The sequence below is a fragment of the Copidosoma floridanum genome, unplaced genomic scaffold (assembly GCF_036245765.1).
Source record: "Copidosoma floridanum isolate Cflo_tuat_1 unplaced genomic scaffold, Cflo_Japanese_pri ptg000007l, whole genome shotgun sequence".
Taxonomy (NCBI): Eukaryota; Metazoa; Arthropoda; class Insecta; order Hymenoptera; family Encyrtidae; genus Copidosoma; species Copidosoma floridanum.
This window is the reverse complement of record NW_028321884.1, coordinates 3,223,892-3,245,322: the sequence shown is the minus strand read 5'-3', so window position 1 is coordinate 3,245,322 and position 21,431 is coordinate 3,223,892. Positions and strand designations below refer to the sequence as shown.

The window sequence follows — 21,431 nt, the reverse complement described above, 5'->3', positions numbered from 1 at the left end:
AAGTAGAAGTAAACACCTGTAACAAAGTTTGAATGTGTTCAAAATGTAATAAAATTAAATAGTATGGATATTTGTCTAGTATTTATAATTCGATTCGATGAAAGTATTAACTATTTTTAAACTCAACCTCGAACTTTGGATGAACTACTAGGAATGTGAGTTTATTTTTATCCCACATCTAGTCTTATTTAAAGCGTGTGGCAGTTCTATTAAAAAAACCTTATTAGCGATGCGCTTGTGTTATTTTAATTATTTGACGTATGCCAAATATATTTCTTTTAATTGTTATACAGTGAACTGTTTGTATAAACATTTTTTATAATGATGTACATTTGGCTGTATATCAAAAATTTTATTATTGGCGATGGTTTTTATAAAATCCTTTTGTTAGAGTTAGGTAATTAGTCCATAGTAGTAATAGTAAGTCACGCTATGTTTCGCAATGTTTTTGCACAAGATAATCTTTTCAGCAAATATTTACGATTCAATTTTATCAAGTACATTTCGACTTGTAGTATTACTTATTGGTTATTTTTTATATACTTTTCTACAATTTTATGTGCCTACATCGCGTTGTTGGACAATAATCTAATGTTTTTATGAAACTCAAATCGAGATTAATTTAGTAAATACTTAACGAGTAGTTAAAGTTGTTTTTTTTTTTTTTTTTTTTTTTTTTCGCAAGATGTTTTCTTTTGATAGTATCAAGTGCGATTTCTCAGTGAAAATGGTTTTCAGCGATAATCTCCACTCCTCGTGAATTTCAACTTTCTCTTTGAGAAAATGAAAGTGTCGAGAGCACGTAATAACCACGCGAACCGCAGTATTCTTGGAGAATAAATTGAATCATATTTGAGATTTTTTTTTTTTTTTTTTTTAAATCTAAACATTTTTTGTACTCCTTCCGCACAGGTGCCAAAAACACAACTCTGATGAAACCAGTACCACTACAATGGCGGTACAGACAACAATGTACTTATATAAGAATTGAAAAAAAAGCACATGACGAGAATACATTACACACAAACACACCTGCCAACTTTTCGAGCTATACTTTACCTACTTTCAATTATTGCCTCTAAGAGAGCATCAACTAGACACGATAGTTGTGCGTAATCGATAATGACGATTCTTTGTCCGCGGGTATCGAAGCCTCAACAAGATAAACTGTACTCCGATCTGAGGAGTAGAAGGAAAAACTAGAGATAGTCGTAATGAAATAATATAAGAAAATGACTCGTCTGGCGTTTTTACTTTTATAATCTTGGATCAGGCATCATTATCATAATGAGAATAATTGAGTGTACATGTGAGAGAGAAAACCCGTTCTTGTGGAAAATCACGGGCATAAGTACCGAAGGAGAAAGTGTACGCACAACAGCCAAGTTGTTGTTGTTGTTGTTTTTTTACACCATAAAGTGCAATGCTCGAAGAGCACATATACACATAGATATATGTGTGGCGTGTGAGTATAGGAAGCAAAGGTCGCGGGTTTCTCTCTGACGATAGTTTTAACAACTTCACGCGCAGTGATAGCACGGTAACGCCATCTTTGCTGAATGAACGGAGCGTGTGTCACTTTATAAATTTATATATGTATACACAGGTACAATGTACAACGCAGAGAGGCCTTGGGTGTTGGTATTATATGTGTATATATACAGTACCGTTAGCGAGGGTCGATCGCCGATCTCCATCGTTGCTGCTACTGTTGTACGCGCACGTATAAATTCACCGGGGAAAAGTGCGTGTGTGCAATACGGTAGTGGAAAAAACGCACGAGGCAGGAACCACGGAATTTTTTTACGGTGCGAAACGTGAGAGCTCTCGAGGCGTATTGTTTTTTTCTCTAGCGTTTTATTTTTAATTGCGATACGGTGTGCAGCTGGTTTTAGCACCTCTTTTGCTCATACCGATTTTCTGATCGATTTCATTGCGGTGTACATGCTGCGCGTCGACGATCGGTTTGGAGCTTTTGAAAGCTGTACATGAGCCCTCGGCTGTTGCATCAAGTAGTACATTTTGAAGGGGAAAAATATAGGACGAAGGGACAGGGATCACGCTGAGCTGAGCAGAGGGTAAACAAAAAAAAAACAAAAAAAAAAAACGGTGCTCGCTCCAATGAAATGGTCGGTCGGATGGGGCGCGCTGCTCGCACAATTCGCACGCGAGCGCCTTTAGATGCGCTGACGCGCGAGGAAGAAACTCCCGCAACCGCTAATTTCCGGCAAGAAAGGCATCACGTGAGCGCACATACGAGGCACCCCGTGTAAATTATACTCTTCGCGATGCAGCTACCGTATCCTGGAGATGATTCATCGCCACAACCTCGGACCGATCTCTCCTTTTTTTTCCGCTATACAGAGCATAATATAATGTATAGAAAATAAAGCAACCGAAACGATTGTTGCAACCAATGTAACATTATACACTTTGGGTACGGGAGCGTCGGTGGTGTATAAATCGGTATCTTACGCGAGCCGGGGGCGCTGCACAAAAGAAAGAAAGAAAGAAAGAGGAGACGGAAGAAGATGACTCGTTCTCGCCAAAGTAGAGCGTCGAGTGCGTCGTCGACGAGGAGGAGGAGGAGGAGGAAGAGGAGGGGCCTTTTAAAAGAAAGAAAAAGAGGCCCCTCTCTTTCGCTCTTCCTCGGGGAGTGTATAGGTACAACATTACCGCACGCTCCGCTGGCTGTGCTGTGTATAATATGTAGGTGTGCACACACACGCGACGGCGCTGGTCGCGGTGGCCGCAGCTACAACATCGCCGGGCACGGAGAGAAAGACCGAGCTCGGGCTGTTCTCTCTCTGGCTAACTGTAGGTATATACTTACGACTTTACGAGTATCACGGCACCGCGAAGCGACGCACCGACCAACAGCAGTCGTGCCGCGTCTTCAGTGCCGCGTGCACCTCGACGACGACGCCGATTGTACTCTTCCGTTCCTTTTTTTGTTTTTTTTTGTTTTTCCTTTCTTTCTTTGATTCAATTTTTTACCCGCTGGCTCAAAGCGGAGTCGGCTCTCACTGGTCCGTATATGCGTCGAGTATCGGTATAGGAGCTCGTAGAGCCTCTGCCACGTGGACTCTGGGCAAACTATCGTATCCAGTGATTTTCCTCGCACCGCCTCCCCCTCCCCCATCCCTCACGTATAACATCCACGTCAATGTCATAGAGGCCCTCGCGAGTGCATGTGTGACAAGTGGTAGTGCGGTGTGCCCCACCCCCTTCTCCGTGCACGTACTTTTAAACGTGTTGTTCTTCAAAAGCTCGTGCAACTGGTGCGGCGTCGATCGACACCGGTGTCCCTGCGCAGCGTTGTAACGATTGGGTTGAGGTAGCAGAGCGGCGCCTCCAGCTCTCGACTTTTTATTTTTCGGAGCACACGGCCAACAGCGGTACCTACACGTTGCTGTATACGATAATACACAGCAGAGAGCGGCCCAAGAGCGGTATATAATATATCGATACGCCCGGACACGCGCTCGCACACACACACAAGGTTTAAAACACACTCCGGTGGGCGGATGACGTAGGAAGAGGCAAAAGAGAGCGCAGGAAGAGAGGGCCCGGACTTTGTGGCACGTAATATACAACAACACTTGTGTGTATATATATGTGTGCGCGAGAGTTGTTTCGTCGCGTTTCTGTCGATTGTTTCGGAGTTGGTGAAACTATCGGGTGCTCATTTGTACACTCTATACCTGTGCGCCTGGTGTAATCATCTGCAGCTATCGCCAACCATCATCATCGAGGGACAAAGAAAATGAAGAAGCAACATTGAATTACGAATGGAAGAAAAATTGAAGAAATAACAATAAGAGTTGGTGATTTTTGCTGCCGATCGTGTACCGATATAGAGCAAGGCAAGTTACACACATCCACGGAGATAATACGTGCGACTGTAGCCGAGAGATTGTGATTGCGAGTGTGTGCTGTGTCTCGGGCAACAGCTCTTATCTGTGTACTATCTATATATATATACACCTACGTGCCTCGTCGCCGGATGGCTGCGCCTCTGCCCGCAAACCTGTACGTTACAGCCATCGACAGCCATACCGACAGCAAAAGCACCCGCGAGGATGGTGATCGCTCTCAGGAGACGAGTGAGTTTTCTCTCTCTCTCTCTTCCGACATATACTTATATTATATGTATATATCGAACACGATACCTGTTTAGCGTATAATATACACCTACCTACATGTCGTACCATTTGCGTGTTGGGCTTTTCCTCCCTGCTTACAATTCTCGCTTTTGCCCTTTTTCTCTCCGTTTGTCGCTTTCAATTTTCATTTTTTCATTTTTTTTTTTTTTTTTTTTTTTTTTTTTTTTTTTTTTTTTTTCCATTATCTTTTGTAAATCGGGCTTGGCTCCCAATATACAGCCCAAGTATATTTAAAAACAGAAGGACGGACGGAGAACAAGAGCAGTAGGCAGCGTGTAATAAGTACGCGTATAAGTATATAATACGTGTACTATACATATACCTACCCGCGCACCTTTCTGTGTCTACTACCTCTCTTTTTCACTCTCTCGCTCTCTTATATACCTTATACCTGCCTGCGCCTGCCTTCACGCTTTTCTGCGTCTCTCTCTGCATACTTACTACCTATGTTCCGATTCTCTCTGTGGCCCTCTCTCGTATATATTTATATTTTTCTCTTCTTACATCAGGTTACTTGCGTATATTACTATATATAGAACCCAGAGTGCCCGCACTGCTTGGTCGTCCCAGCCGGGCTTTCCGCTCGGCTCCGACTTTTCTCTCTCTCTCTCTCTCTCTCTACGCTCGGCTGACTTTGCCCATTTATACACTACTATCGCCATTATGATTATTGTATAGGTACGTACACACGCACACGCGTATACACCCGTGCATATATACGTGGACACACCGACACTTTCTTCCGCTCCTTTTTTCTCTCTCTCTCTCTCTCTCTCTCTCTCTCTCTTTCTCTTCCACCTCGCTCGCACCCAAGTATCATATATACATGTATTGCGTTTAAACGCGCTCCGTTCGCGAGAGTGTTGGGTGACTCATGGTGCAAAAGCCTTCCTCGGCTGTCTCCGATCTTGCCGATCGTGCTGCCGATCTTCGTACACCTTCGAGTCCCTCTCTCTCTTCTTCTGACGACAGCGTTTTTCAGTCATCCAGAATTGTATATATGTATACGCTCGATTCCCTATTTTATGCGCCGATTTCCGTCGCCGTGCGGGAAATCGGTCGGCATTCGTATAGGCCGCATCGAGCCGTATCCGATTCCGATTCATATACGCAAGACTAATGACGATAATAACAGCAGTCACGGCAAAAAAAAAACAAAACAAAAAAAAAAAAAAAAATAGATAGCCGAACGATTCAACTAATTGCAGTCAATTGCAGTCCTCGTATGAGTCGACGGTCCGTTACATGTTGTTGACGGCGGCGTGATCGTGCAGATGCACGGCTCGTATCGCGATAATACCTCGCGCGTTGTACTCGCGCTTCCCCGAAAGTCGACCTTGCCGATAAATCTCTATCTTTTCTCGCTGTTTGTATATATATATATATACGTGCAGTCACGATATAATATGTCGATGCACGTAACGTATGTATATACACGATAAGGGTATTGGAAAAAAACTGTGCACTCGCATTACCGGCAAACCGTGGTATAACAATTGAATTTTTGCGCCCCCGGTGTTTTTCATCTCGTCCTATAAATGTAATGCGTGCACTAAATACGATAACCCGCGATCGGTAGCTCAAATTATACACCATACCTTTATAAATAGGTATATACATATACGCGTTCGACGCCCGAAATCCAGGGATGTAGAGAAAGATCGCACGTGTATGCGTATATAGGTGTATATTGTGTACGCACGTGGTCGAGAATGTAGTTGAATTCGGTACAAAATTAGCCACGGGTAACATTATGTAACCGACTGAGAGGAGACGGCCGCAGAAAACTCGGTTGGATGGGGGTGGGGACGAGGGAGCGCCTCCGCCAAAACCGTGTGTATGTATATTATATACCTATCCGGCGACGCGAATGGGACGGAACGACAATTCTTTCGTAAAAAAAAAAAACCTCCCTCATCACGATCGGATCGCTGTATAGAAAGTCACTTGGACTGCATCGACGGATCGTGGGTATACAACTTACAACACCCATGTGCTTAAGTGTGCAATGTGCATCAGCACACGCGCACATCCACGTGAGCGGATCGTTCAACAAGTGTAAAGTTGCAAGGTCGATCTGATGCTTGTAACTCGATCCTCCGCGACAGCTGTCTCCCGCGAGCTAGCTCGTATATATTATAATATTGTACACGCATTATGCTTGTTATTACGGGGTATATTGTTGTTATTATAATATTATACTCGAGGAGAATACCGCGTTTAATGGAAAAAAACATCGTGTACAAAGTTTATCCTCCCTCCCCCACTTGTAACATTCGTATATATGCTCACTTCTCGGTCTTATCGCAATCGTTATATTTTGTGCTGTAAAAAAGAGCACGAGTCGCGCCTCTATTGGAAAATGTCACACTTAAAAAAAAAAAAGGCGATTAGAGGGACAATATCTTTTATAGTGTGTATATATTGCATGTGTATAGGTGGGTATAGTACGCTCATTGTGATACGGCGACGCGTATTGTACCTATATGTATGCGCTTAATACACAAACGCACGTCGAGGCGCAGAGAAAGGCGACGAGAATCACTTTGTGCGTTAGTTGGTAGTGGTAGGCTCATCGTGGAGCACCAGCAGCTGTATGTTACATTATAAACGGTGTGCCTCGTTGCTATAGCGCTGAGCTTTTTTTTTTTATAATTATATACTATTTGATAATATTGTGATACACGTGTAGTTGTTTAAAGTGACAAATCATCATTTTGCGTAACGGTGCAGTGTATATTGTATACGTGCGTGCGTGTCCGTGATAGTTACTTGTTGTGGTGTGATTGTATTGCGGTGCAAAGGAAAAATACTTCATCACGTCATATAGTTTTCAACAAAACTTTTGACGTGTTGTCGTCGACAGTACTCAGACCCAACGTCACGGTAGGTTTTTACTCGTACGGGGCAGACGTACTTATACCTTACCGTGTGATGCTTCGTGTAAGGGAGAAAGTGGCGTTTGAATGATGTCACGGCACCACGAAACATAAAACAGCGAGTCGCGTTGACTAATGATTGTCGTAGATTAAAAGTGTGCTCGTTTGCCCTCAGGATACGGTGACGCGTCCAAGTAAAAGCACGAGGTCAATATCGAGATTTATTTTCGCTTATTTTGAAAACGTTTCTTCTTCTCGACTGTATTTCGCTGCTGGGGTGAAATTGGACGTTTTATTTAATAAAAAAATGGGAATTGCATTACGTTTAATGCATAAATTACTATCATGGCTTATAGGTACACATAGGCAAAAGTTACCAATGGCATTTTTGGTGATGCGTTGAAAAAGACGCGTGCTTTCGAATTTTCATTGTAACTATATTTTGTTTTCTTACTATAACGTACATGTTGATAAAACAAGCGAAAAAACTTAAAATCGATTTTTTACTTCTGATTATTGAGACAAATAACTATTGATAACATCTAAATAGTCCAAGTAGTAGAAAATATTTCTGAAATCTCGAACAATTTTGTCGTTCGAGAAAAATACCAGAAAGTACTTGATCGTTTCTACAAGAATTGATAAACAAATGTTTTTCGTGGCTTGAAATAGTTTGGATGAATTCATTAGGATGCCGACTATGGGTATTTTCTAGATAATAGTAGTTACTTTATGACTATTATTTTGTACCAGCTAGCGGGTACCTCCACAAAAGCGATAGCATAAATATTTGTTTCTCTTTCCCAATAGCATCAATTAGTAATATATGCGTGCTTACTGTTATTCTTCAATTTACTCTTATCTGTATTAAAGTTGCTACAGCCGTTTGGTTCCATTAATTCAAACCAATGGGTGTACACAACATTTTTTTTTTTTTTTTTTCTGCTGCTGCTTTCTTTTCCTGCACTGCCCATACATCTATACTTTACGCCTTGTATTATACTGTCACGAGAAGCCATTGTATCGATTAAACCTTCGGTTTGCACTTCCTTTGAGTTTTACATTCGCAATAATGATGTAAAGCTAACGCCTTGTTCCGAGAAATGTTGAAAAAAATACGCGCATTCTACTTCCACTCCGTACTATTATACGTACTTTTTATAATCTACACATTGGTGCTTCGGTGGTTTAAAGACTGAGCAAGTCATACGATAATGTTCTTCCCCTAATTGATACCGCGAAAATTTATGCAACCATCATTTTTCAAAACATGTAAACAAATTATATATTCAAATTCAAACTTGTAAGATCAGAGAGTGCGAGATGTTGGAAATTAGAAAAATGACTTTCGCGACGTATCAAAAACACTGCGCGCGTTTTATACTGCATAAACTGGAAAAAAACGCGATTGTTACTTTTTAATTGAAATCCATGAATCCACACCGCGGTATCGCAAACAACTCAAAACCACGTGGCAGCACCAACAACAACAACAACAATCTCCTTGTTGTACATTGAATACGTGGCGCGTCTCCTATACTTTGATTCGTCAATTAAGAGAACTAGCTTCTGCCTCTACAAAAACCCACACAACGTCACGTGAACTCGGACATTAAGATGAAAGTCTCGTCTTTCAAGCGGAGTGTATTACAACAACCGCGGGTCTACGTACATATACATATATATATATATATATAACGCGGTGCAAGCCGCGTGAGAGTCACAGTACCTACCACCCATTGCTCGTGCGTGTATCTCTTATTGGTACAATATATTCTGTACTCGAGTGATAAGAAACGCCGCGCTGTCTCTTATCAAAGGCACGAGTCACGGCAAAAAGCGGCAGCAATTGAAAGAAGAAGAAAAAATAATTGTTACTTATGTACACCAACGTCCAGTCGGTGGATTCGGTCTTTTTATTTTACCGATATATAGAGTTTGTATTGTATACAGAGTGCGCGGTGCACACAGCTGCCACGGGCAATGTATATACAATACAAATGTAGGCTGGTGGTTGTATGTATACGTTTATTGTACGGCGCAGTCGCGGTTCGCTGCCTTGCCGGGGCCTCTCTTCCCCCCCCCCTCCCCCAGTTCTTGCGGGTAACCTGCTCTCCGCTCTACATAACTTTTTTTCTTTTATTTTATATATATATATGTATTCTCTATTCCACGCTCTTTCTTTTATATATACGTCTTATACTCGCTTCTCTTGGAACAAACAAAGGTATATAGGCGCTTGAGGTGGCGGGCCAGTGGCTTCGGACGCAAGTATAGTTTTTCATTTTTTTACACGACTTCCTCTCTATTTGTGACTTATTAACTATCGTTACAACTTTTTCCCTAAAAAACCAGCTTTTCATCCATACGAGTATAATATAATACTATTGCTCAACTCAGTCTCGTCTCTTGTAAACTCTATACGTTATTATTATTATTATCATTATCACGACGACGACTATGTCACTGTATGTATCGTTATCATTACTCATTGTTATCTCTGCTTCTCCGTCAGTTTGTACTCGAGTGTAAATATTACATACTTACAAGATTTATGAGCCCAAGAGCTCGAGCATCGCGCAAGAGTTGGTAGAATAAACTCTATGTACATTCAAGTTGGTTGGTTGGTTGTGCATTGCATATATAATATATACACACACACATTATATAAACATATACGTATTATATTATTAGTGGGGTGCAAATGGTGGTGGTTATCATTATAATTATTACTTGTTAATTTTTTTTTTTTTTTTTTTTCCTTTTTTTTGCCATCAATGATATAATAATTAAGCGTAGAAGCCCGTCAGTGTCGTGAATGAATGGCAATGAAAAGCGAGCAAAAAAAAAAAAAAAAAAAAAAAACTCGCGTCTCCGAGGAGACGTTGCAGACGTGTTATAACGATGCGCAATATTGTGTCCCACAACGCAGATCTCAGGAGCCTGTACCGAGACATCGGGAAGAGTTGCCCACTGCCGCCGTTGAGGATCTGCCGATAGTTGCGCGCGACTCGAAAGGAAAAACAAAAAAACAAAACAAAAAAGCACTTGAACAATTAGCCAGCCGAGGATGTGACGCGGTTGCAACGCGAGGCTTAGATTTTCGAGACTCCGGAGCAGCTACAACTGGATAAACCAGAGGAGGCGAGCGTAACTTTGCACCGTGGGAGACAGGAAGATGATGAGCGTGAACGGGAGGAGGTCCGTGGCACAGGCGCCGAGAAGCGCGCCATCCGGTCCGGAGCGCCAGGGCCCCGTGAGCTTGAACATGGTGATAGGCCAGCGCAAGGTAGACGCCGGCAACAACAACAACAACAACAACACGGGGGTGACGACAAACGGCAGCTCGTGCCAGGAGGGCAAGGACGACGCGCTGTCGCAGCTGGAGAAGCAGGTCCGCTCGATCGAGGTGAACACCATGGCCGCCGCCGGGCCCAAGGAGGACAACAACGCGTCCGCCACCACCCAGAAATTTTACGAAGCCTTTCTGCGCTACAAAGAACAGAAGGACCTCGGTGCCACCGCCGATCAAGAACAAGAGCGGTAAACACCGCTCTCTCTCTATTTCTACGGATGAATGGATGTGCTCTCTCTCTCTTTTTTTTTTTTTTTTTTTTTTTTCTTTACTCACGTATTGGTTGGTATTTTATGCCAACTCGCCAGGTTTTACTTTGGGGAAAAACAAGTATTAAACGTATAACACGATCGTCGTCGCGCCATGGCAGCTATAGCTCGATCAACTAGCCGCATCTCGATGCATATACATATGTGATTATATTATGTATGGCTAACAGTACCATTATTTTTTTTTTTTCTAGCCAGATTATAGTATTACTTGTGCATTTGTTGCACAGCTCGTCTTACCGATCAGCCGGCTATTTATCCTCTCTCGCTTCCGAGTTATCTGCCTCTCTCGCTTACTTACATCGTCCCCCCCCCCTTTTTTTTTTTTCTTCAGCCTCGACGCTTCGTTGCCTCTTTTACGCGTACGCATAAGTACGCGTGACTCTGACTGATTTTTTGCATTTGCGACGTGGTGAGCGCAACCGAGAAAAAGTTTCTCTCTCTCTCTCTCTCTCTCTCTCTCTCGGGATCTCTTTTACACTCACTAATCACGGCATATAGAGTTACCGAACCATTATATATATGTTGGTACAACGGCATCGACTCTCTTGCGGTATCATTGGTTTTTCTTTTTTTTTTTTTTTTTCATACAAACCAAGAAGCATAGAGTATTGTAACATTGGGTGTATAGGATATACGCAGGCCGTTGTGCATTATTTCCTCCTTCCCCACGCGAGAGCGTGGTAACGCCGCGATGTAGAAAGTAGAAACTAGCTTAATACAGCCTATACAGTTGTGTTACGCAACTGGGGCGGTGAATTTGTTTTTTCATTCGCTTCGCTGCTCGGTTATAGGGTAATCCAGTAGACGTGTTGCGTACAGTTTTATTACAACCTAGGTTTTTCTCGAGGACCATTGTAATATCAAAAAAAAAAAAACGCCTCGTTAGTAGTTTTTGAAAATTATAAAAAAAAAAAAAAGACCATTAGTTGAGTCTACAAGCTATTCGCTATCGGGTCTGTCGATTAGAGCGTGTATATCTCTCGTTGCGTCGCTCGAGGAAACATATGTATATACTTGAAGATACAACGTGTGCGCCTCCTCGGCGATTGCCGTTGAATCCGTGAATTTCCTGTGTCGTGTTCAATGTGTATATGTATACGTGCATTATAAGATAACGCGATGTTAATTATATTTGAATGACCGAGCATATTGACTAATAATTGCGATATACGAGGACTTTGGCTTCCCGTTTTTGGGGCCCTTATCGCTTTCATCCGCGAGAGCGACTGTAGGAGCCGCGTACAAAATATTTGCTTGCGAAATCGAGGCTGAAGTCGAAGGCTCCCCCGTTCGTTTATTCCAAACGGAGTTTACGTATCGATACCCCAAACAGTGAAGTCACAATCTATTTTCGTACGCCAACTATCGAAATGTATATATTATACTTGAAAACAAAAAAAACAAAAAAAATTGTATTCTTTAATTTCTATATGGAAACTTTTTGTTTTTGCCCGAGTATTTTTGGTCCGCATTTTCGTGAGCCGCATACCATGGGCCGCTATCGTATTATAATTGGATGTTATCCTTCGAGAATAGCTTTCATCGATTGCGCCACCATAGCCGGCCACACTCGGCCCTCCTCTCTCCTATTCTCTTTATTGTAACTCATGCCCATTAGGAATTTCCAGACACTATTTTGATCGACCGCGTGTATTTTGGTACAACGAAACTCTAACTCGATTCTCGTTTGTTGTGTAAACTCGTTTGTGAAAACACACGTGTATGTAGTACCGATCTTTTGATTGAAAAAAAAAAAAGAAACAACGCGAGCAAATCTTCAAGTTTTCTGGCACAAAAGTTGTAGGCAAAGTCCGGTGTGGTTGCTGTACTTTCGATCGATCGGTCTGCGAGTGACGCAACGAGCATATTTATATCCCTGCCAATTACGCCGATAAAAATCGGTGGAATAAAAAGCGACGCGTGTATAACCACTTTCGAAACTCGTCTGCTCTAAAAAATTCATTCGGACAAAATTTTCATACACATCGCACAGGGTATGTCGCTCATAAAATAAATTTCCATTTCGTTGTATACGGCAGTAATAAGAATTTATTATCAATCGTACAGCCGCGCGGTACGTTGACTTTTGTAAAATGGGTCTTGCCTGGTTTGGGCTATACAGCGTGTGTTTGGAAGAGCAGCGTGATCTATAAAGCGGGAGGGGAACCAGACGATGGTTGGGCTACGACATCGCTTTCCTCGGATTTTTTTTCTCTTCCTCTATTCATAGCGCTGTCACTTTTGTTCTCGTTCTCAGATATTATTTCTTCGAATGCGTTGAATTGTGTTTTTTTTTTTTTTTCTTTTTTTTTTTCATTGTATCGTTTAAAGGTAGATTATTTGTTCGTCGTGCCTTGTGGTGAAACAGATTTTGGGGAAAAAAACAAACAATTAAGGAAAACAGGAAAGAGCGTCTATTCATTATCATTCACCGTGAACGACAACGATGTTAACAACCGATTACGGATTTCCTGTTTTATTTACTTCAGTTTCGGGTGAATAATCAACCAATCGACGATAGTGGAAAAAATATTGATAAAGACCGAATCATGCACCCCTTTGGGGGTTTTTCTAAAGTCACCTGTTGATTTGACATTTTCACACGGTCGATTTTTCGGGCAGTTTTGGGGTAAGAAAGATGCTTCAGAGTTTTTATTTTTACCCTTGGATTATCACTAAAAAATTAAAAAGGAAAAAATACTGAAACAAGCCATTTTTCTCCCCCTAAAGGAATTAAATTACCTTAATGTTGGCAACCTGTATATTATTACATAGTTGATCATTGAACCACTGATAGTATAGTGTATAGGGAGTATGCCATTGATTATGCATCTCCACATGGTTTGATTCTAACGGGATTCTTCCGTGACTTTGGTATTCAAAAGCAGGATATGATTGTTCGTTCGGTATACCGTGATTCAGCAGCTAGTAAAAACAAATTATTTCACCGAAACAATAAAAAAAAAAAAAAAAAACGAAACTTGTAGCGTCGTAGATGGAGAGATAAGATAAGCACCCTTTGTTAGCCACGAGAAAACCAAATACACCTTTTTTTTCAACTTTTCAAAAAGCATATATCGTTTGAGTAACCTAAACCTACCACTAGACTTTGTTGTCCATGATATATATGTTTAATCGAGAGGAGGGGGGAGGGGGGCAATTTATAAATCCATGGATCACGCACATTAGGCTCGAGGGAGGTCAATCCTCCGACGAAGGAGAAATTCATTTAAATATATTTAAAAGCCGATGGAATTGCATGTGTATTTTATTTTCCCATCGACGCACCAGCGAGCCATGCACGCGACGATCATCGTGTTATCGTTTATTTTGTCATCGACAAACCTCACCGATGAAGTAAACGTTGTTAAGCAAGTTTCATCTTTGTACATGCGTGACGTTGTGTGCTGTGTACGCGGCGTGTGTGATGTACCGGTAAAATGTAATATGGAGAAAAAAAAAAAAAAAAAAAATGTGTGGAAAAGTAGGTTCGTGCCGAGTCGCCGAGGGGGAATGGATCGCGGAGAGGCGTTCCGTAGTTCCTTCAATTACGAGAGCCGTGCCCGAGCGTCCCACGGCACCCCGGCCATGGCGATGAAGTTGGCGCGCGCCGCCTCGGACGCGCGCCGGCGCCCGGAACTCGAGACGCCCCAGAGGATGCACCGAGCCGTCGCCAAGTTGAACAATCCGAGCACCCGGCCCATCGATCTCGAGGTAACCCTCTCTCCGCAACAACGACAACAAGACACGGCCTACTCTCTCTCTCTCTCTTATCCGTCCGCAATTCTGTTTTCCATTAACTTACATCACACGATTAATAAATACATCGACAAAGCCATACTCTCCACCCACCCTCCAGCGCACTTGCGCCGAGGAGAAGGAGGGAAATGAGGGCGCTACGTCGCTCCCACACAGTATATATATACTGGATTATCATTATTATTATTATTATTCCCCCTTGATAAAATATATAATATGTATACCTACTTGCCGATGGTGGTGGCATGTGTGTATATAGGCACTACACAACTCGCGGGAGCAACAAGTACATATTCGGGGGGGGGGGCGCGCAGGCGCGGGCTGCCGTGCGAGTTGTTCTCGTCGTCGTAGCCCTCCTCCCCCAAAGACTGGTAGTCGTCGAGTATCGATCCCCTGGCCTCCCACCACCACCACCACCACCCCTTGAGAGGCGCCAGCCAGCCAGCCATCATCCCCCTGTATCTGCACGTATGATATGTATATAATTTATACGGTGCGCTTTGCAAGCGAGCCGAGGGTATACGTGCTATGTAGCCACACGTATGCCTGCATGGGTAGATAATATAATATAGTGTAGACACAAGTGACACGATAGTCGGGGAGTCCGTGTAGTTGGGTGTACAGACCCGTGAGAGCGTGCAGAGAAAGTCGGAGCGGATGGCGGATGGCGACCGCCCGGGAACAGCTTCCCTTGCAGCCGACGACGCCTGTCACAGCTACTACCACCACCACCACCATCACCGTAGCTACGTCGTCGAATAGTAGTGGCAGCTGCAAGGGGGTTACTGTTAACCCGCCGTCCTCGGAGACGGCTAGTGCCGGTGCTAGTGGTGCGGGTGCTGGTGCTAGTTGCTCGATTACCACGACTGCGTTAGCAGCAGCAACAACAACAACAACAACGTCGTCGAGCAACGAAAAGCCGTACTCGCAGCAGCACCACCACCACCATCACCACCAGCAGCAGCAAGCTGCTACGGCCACCTCGAGCTTGCGGGCGACCAAGCAGCCTCGGCAAGATGGTCGCGCGCGCTCCTCGCACGCCAGGGCGGACGAGGCCAAGGCAGGGCTTTTTCTCCTACGTATACTCTATAACATGTACACTCTCTTCCCCGTCAGCTTGTACATGATGTATAGTTTTTTTTTTTTTTTTTTTTTTTTTTTGTTTTTTTTGTTTTTTTTTGTACTCGTTGATAATTGCTCCCTCTTGCAGTGGCTGTGTACGATGATGACTCGCGATGACCCCCGAGCCTCCTTTTACCCCTTCATCGTCATCCACTTGCCTATATGTTCAATTGTTTTGTTTTTAAAATACATATATATATGTGAATACAAAATGATGATGATGATTAATAATGTTGATTTTTGGTGGGGTGGCTTGCGTCCGCGTGCCCGTCGATTCGTGGATGTTGCAGGCAAACGATGGCATCATCGGGGGAGGTGGCGGGGGCGGCGTGTCGGGCGGCACCGCGGCTGGTGCGCCGAGCGCGGCGCGACTCTCGTCACGCAGTAGGACGTCCGAGGAGCCGCACATCGGCAAGTACAAGCTCCTCAAGACCATCGGCAAGGGCAACTTTGCCAAGGTCAAGCTCGCCAAGCACGTGCCCACGGGCAAGGAGGTCGCCATCAAGATCATCGACAAGACGCAACTCAATCCGGGCAGTCTGCAAAAGGTGCGTGTACACTATTGCTTTTTTTTCCTTTTTTTTTTCCTTTTTTTTTCCTTTCTTTCTTTTTCCCCCCAATTTCATCAAATTAATGTTGACTGCGCGCGATGGCAACCAACGGAAGAAGGAGGTGCCAATTGCACTGGTGCCGATTAATTTTGTTATTGACATGGTCGATTGCGCAAGGGGTACTTTCTTTTTGACTGCACCTCGAGCTTTTAAATGGCCCTCTCCGCCAACTCAGCACTCACCTGTTCTATAAAGTGCAGTAACAGCAGATGGGGGATGCTTGAACGTAATCCCCTTCGCAATGTCAACTTGTTTCTCGAAGTACCATCCGTATACGTATACGTGTCGAATGTGATACGATCGACCAAGGGGGGAGAGGAGAGCCGCCTGCGAGGACCGTTTGTCAAGCGAATGATGAAAAGTCAATGGGGCGCTGTCCTCCTTTCTCGGTCTGTTGTAATCGTTTCGCGATGTGTCATTGTAAACAACAGCAAATCGGACAAGAGGGGGGGGGGGGGCTTATGCAGTGTGTAATTACTATGGATATGCTTTCATAGTTTGTCTTTTATTGCGATTGATTGATCATTGACAATACCTGTAATGTGCGTAATTTCGGATTTCTTGCAGCTTTTCCGCGAGGTCAGGATAATGAAGATGCTCGACCACCCGAACATCGTGAAGCTCTTCCAGGTGATCGAGACGGAGAAGACGCTGTACCTGGTGATGGAGTACGCGAGCGGGGGCGAGGTCTTTGACTACCTCGTGCTCCACGGCCGGATGAAGGAGAAGGAGGCCAGAGCCAAGTTCCGGCAGATCGTCTCGGCCGTGCAGTACTGCCACCAAAAGAAGATCATACACAGGGACCTCAAGGCCGAGAATCTCTTGCTGGACAGCGAGATGAACATCAAGATAGCCGATTTTGGCTTCAGCAACGAGTTCACGCCCGGCAACAAGCTCGACACCTTTTGCGGCTCGCCCCCCTACGCCGCGCCCGAGTTGTTTCAAGGTACCCTTGCAATTTGCTTGCATTGTTCATCATCTTTCGAATGATTGTGACCTTCTGTGACTGTGGTTCAGGTAAAAAGTACGACGGTCCCGAGGTCGACGTGTGGTCGCTCGGCGTGATACTTTACACCCTCGTGTCGGGCTCTCTGCCCTTCGACGGCTCGACGCTCAGAGAGTTGCGCGAGAGGGTGCTCAGGGGCAAGTACAGGATTCCCTTCTACATGTCCACGGACTGCGAGGCTCTGCTCAAAAAGTTTTTGGTGCTCAATCCCACGAAACGGGCCTCATTGGAGGTAAATCATTTTTATTATTGGTAAATGTATACCCATCGAGTATGAACATGTATATAACGATTCTTTAATTTTACACAGACTATTATGAAGGACAAGTGGATGAACATGGGTTACGAAGACGACGAGTTGAAACCGTACTTAGAACCAGAGCCCGATTACAAAGACCACAAGAGGATAGGTGAGTCTGCCAGTATGTACATAACACTTACTACTTACCGTTCTTGTCATAGATAGAAGCGCATCGCATTCGGACACTCTAACTGCTTGAAATTAAAACGAACAAACAAAATTAAAAAAAAAAAAAAAAAAAAAAAAAAAGACAACAACCGGAAATACGCCGATCAAAAAAAAAAAAAAAAAAAAAAAAACTATCGGCGAGACTGTCGTTCATTTGTGTGTGGGCTGCTACTGCTGCTGCTGCTGCTGCTCCGTCCAGGCTCCTGCTGCTGCGGACACACACAGCCAGGCACAATCTATAATACTCGCTTTTTTTTTTCGATACTGTTATCTATCCTTGCACTGTCTCGCTTCGAATTCGTGTTGTTGTTGTTGTTCTACTAACTGCCTCGTAAACAAACGAAAAAGAAAACTCGTTTCGCCCTCAAGAGTGCAGCGAGAGTATCTGGGGGCCCATGTATAAAAAGTATAAAAGCGTAGATGGCATACGCGACAGCCTCTGCGTCGCCGTGCAATGACAACGATGCCGAAGATCAGTCAAGGTCATGTGTATATCTTTTGGTTTTATCTAAACTAAAGAGATGTCGATCAGACCAATAATAATTACTGTGCTAAATTCTTTTATTTGGTATCTTTGTTTTTTTCGTTTTTTTGTTTTTTTATTATTTTTTAATGTTAACTGCATGCCATTTTTCAATGTTTGTTTTGTTTACTTAGACTTGTGATTAAATTAACCAGATCAAATTTTTCCTTAGTTTTATCTTTGTTTTTTTTTTTTTTTTTTAAATTATTTTTGCAAAGTTATATTAATTTGATTACATTGACTTTTGGAAATGATTACTTAGAGAGTTGTTAGATTGCTTATTGACGCGTATAGACGTTTAGATAAGATACTTATGGATTTGACTATGCCTACCACGCCTGTGTGTTACAGAAGCACTAGCGAGTATGGGCTACACGCGAAGTGAAATCGAAGACTCACTGTCACAAGCGAAATACGACGATGTATTCGCGACGTACTTGCTGCTTGGCAGGAAAAGCAACGACGTAAGTCACACGTCAAACGCAAATTCCTTTTGCTCGTGTTTTGCAACATTCAAAGAATCAAAACTCTTTCAGCCGGAAAGCGATGGCTCGAGGTCAGGCAGCTCCTTATCACTGCGCAACATTCCACCGCAGGTCAGCTCGGCCGGAGGCGCTGGCGGCGGTGCCGGGACGGGAGGAGCTGCTCAGAGTCCCTCGCATCGTAGCGTGCACCGCAGCATCTCGGCGAGCAACCCAAAACCCAGCAGGCGAGCCTCATCCGGTGCGGAAACGCTTCGTAAGTCGAACAAGGCAATCGACCAGCCAAAACAAAGCCCTACTGACGCCGCTGCTACTACTGCAGACCTCTTGCGATACGTTATTAATAATAATAATTTTCGTTGTCGTCGTCCTCTCAGGCGGCGATCGCGATTTCTTTACAAAAACGCAGCTTACACTATAGTATACTGACGTTGCAGACCTGCAGGCTTTTCAAATGATATTTGTACTTTCCTTTTTTTAGCTCACGAGTGTGATCTCGCATCTCGGTTTCACCGCATGCATGACAAAATAACTTGCCTACTTGCAGCAGGAAAATCTTGGCTGATTCATTGCCATAGGTTATTTAAGGTCAAGCTTTCCTTGTTGCTAAGACGGCGCAGCCTTCTGGTGTTATCCAAAGAATCTCATGATTAACTTTACCTGTACTTTAAACATTTTTTTTCTTTTTTCCAACTGTTACTTGTTTTCATTATTTAACGAAATAAAAGATTGTGACGATATGTGGCTAATAAAAATACAAGCAAGATGCGTCTTTCGTCGACGTATGGTTCTACTAGAATTTGCTTCTTAGGCGGAGCTCCAAGTCCAGGTAATACAACGAACCACAATCATGCTACTGCTGTGACCGGTGGAACGGTAACTGGAACAAGTGGTAGTAATTTCAAACGTCAGAATACCGTGGACGCAGCAACAATTAAAGAAAATTCCGCACGAGCAGCTCGTGAGTCTATTAGGCCATCTGCGCCAAAAAATAGCCCTGGACAGCTTGATACTAGTGAGTTAATTTCATCATCAGATAACCACATTTTTTTCACCAAGACTCCACGAATTATTATTGCCAACTCAGTATCGTGCAATGACATCATTCGTACCTCATCGCTTCGAGGCTTCAATACAAATGTTTGCTTTGGAATTGGTTGCAGTGGATTAACTAATCAGATAGTTTTTTTTTTATTTGGGGTTGTGTTTTTTTATCTCATCTTGTTTTATAAAACAAACTATTTATTGGAAAAAAAAAAAATTTCATACTTTTTTTTTGTAAAATAACTAAAAGTCATTCGATCAGGGCTGGGCAGCATCGAATAACGGATTGATAAGTTGAAAAACGCATAAATGTCGATTTAAATAGATGTGGATGACAAACTATTACTTTTAATTCTCAGACTAAATCAATAATTATTGGTTTATTCAGGAACCAGTTGTCTTATGTCATTTGTGTCTATTGAGCAAACATCAGTGTGCGTTTAAACACAATCGAAATCCATCACTAGCATCTACCTAAATATTAACAATGATTTTTTTATTAACATTTTTTTTTTATCCAAACCTGTATGTTCTTCCAACATGCTTGTGAGTTTTTTAAATTTATTAGCCTAGTTGACAACTTATTAATTTGATTTACTATTTTTTTGCCATGTCCTAATGATTAATAAATATTCTATTGTTTAATGTATCTAAATTTTTGCTCAGCCCTGTCTTCGATAAAGAGATTTTTAAAACGTGAGTACTATTTGATGAAAAAAGAACTAGTTTTATCAGAATTTTTCCATTTTTTTTTTTTTTTGTTGTTATTACGTTTAATTATTAAAAGGATCAAAAAGGGAAGTGAAAATAAGCTTTGCTGGTGGTGGTTCTAAAACAATTGTCGTTTTTTTTTATTATTATTATTTGTGTATTTATATGTTACCAAGTGCGAGTCTCTCCGAGTATCCGTGCATACTCGCATTGTGTTTTATATTTAAATGTCTTGTGATCTTGTTTCGTTTGAAGGAAAAATAAAAGCAAAAGAAAAGAGACGAAAAAAAAGTCAAAGAGAGAACAAAAGTTTCCATGTTTTATTTTGCTTTGTTTTGTGTTGAACCATATCTAATGAGGGCTTGCAGTGACAATGTTCATTCTAGGCGTCGGTACGAGTCCTGGCGGCAAGACGAGAGTCGGCAAGACTAACACGATGAACACAGGATTCACAGCCGTTAAAAGTTGTACACCTACGCCTAGCTCTATTGGCCGTCGTAGTACCATATCCTACGATCAGGCCAAAACGGCGTCCGCCTCCACCGAAAGAACGAACGACATGCCCAGGTATTTCAACGTTTTGATTTTGCCATGCGATTTTCCTCTATGAATTTCTCGACTAATTTAGTGTAAATAATATACCGCGCACCAGAATAAATCTCGAACAATTAATCTGATGATTGTACAATAATAAATAGTTTCAGCTACAAAATGTCCAATAATGATTAGACGAACGATAAATACAAGTAATGATATGCCTTTGGAAAATGTTATAGCACACAAATACACAGAGGTTTATGTTGATACCCGATGCTTCGAATTAATCAATAGCTTTTGTACAAAACACTAACCCTTAACGTTAGAATGAACCATTAGAACGTAAATTTAGGCGTTGCAAGAGAAATTAACCCAACAATATCACTTACTGACACGCACACACGATCACGTGTTCTCATACCTATAATAAGATACTTTATTTTGTTGCATCGCTCAAGCATGCTGGCTGCTCTGCCTGACAGTTTCTGTCTCTCG

General features: G+C 42.7%; 1 protein-coding gene across 6 annotated transcripts in view; it reads left to right on the top strand.

Moving 5' to 3' along the window:
• The window catches only part of LOC106638771 (serine/threonine-protein kinase MARK2), a 72,778-nt gene that overhangs the window by 34,624 nt on the left and 16,723 nt on the right, over window positions 1-21,431 (top strand). For 4 of the 6 annotated variants that reach the window (XM_089589033.1, XM_089589030.1, XM_089589034.1 and 1 more), the window contains exons 3-12: window positions 9,978-10,588; window positions 14,158-14,386; window positions 15,844-16,101; window positions 16,732-17,110; window positions 17,182-17,402; window positions 17,481-17,592; window positions 18,514-18,626; window positions 18,699-18,900; window positions 19,456-19,659; window positions 20,768-20,966. In XM_089589033.1, the coding sequence (XP_089445159.1) occupies window positions 10,224-10,588; window positions 14,158-14,386; window positions 15,844-16,101; window positions 16,732-17,110; window positions 17,182-17,402; window positions 17,481-17,592; window positions 18,514-18,626; window positions 18,699-18,900; window positions 19,456-19,659; window positions 20,768-20,966 (2,282 nt within the window). In that variant the 5' untranslated portion in view covers window positions 9,978-10,223. The remainder of the gene's footprint in view (window positions 1-9,977; window positions 10,589-14,157; window positions 14,387-15,843; window positions 16,102-16,731; window positions 17,111-17,181; window positions 17,403-17,480; window positions 17,593-18,513; window positions 18,627-18,698; window positions 18,901-19,455; window positions 19,660-20,767; window positions 20,967-21,431) is intronic. The other 2 variants (XM_089589031.1, XM_089589032.1) reach the window with 2 other exon arrangements.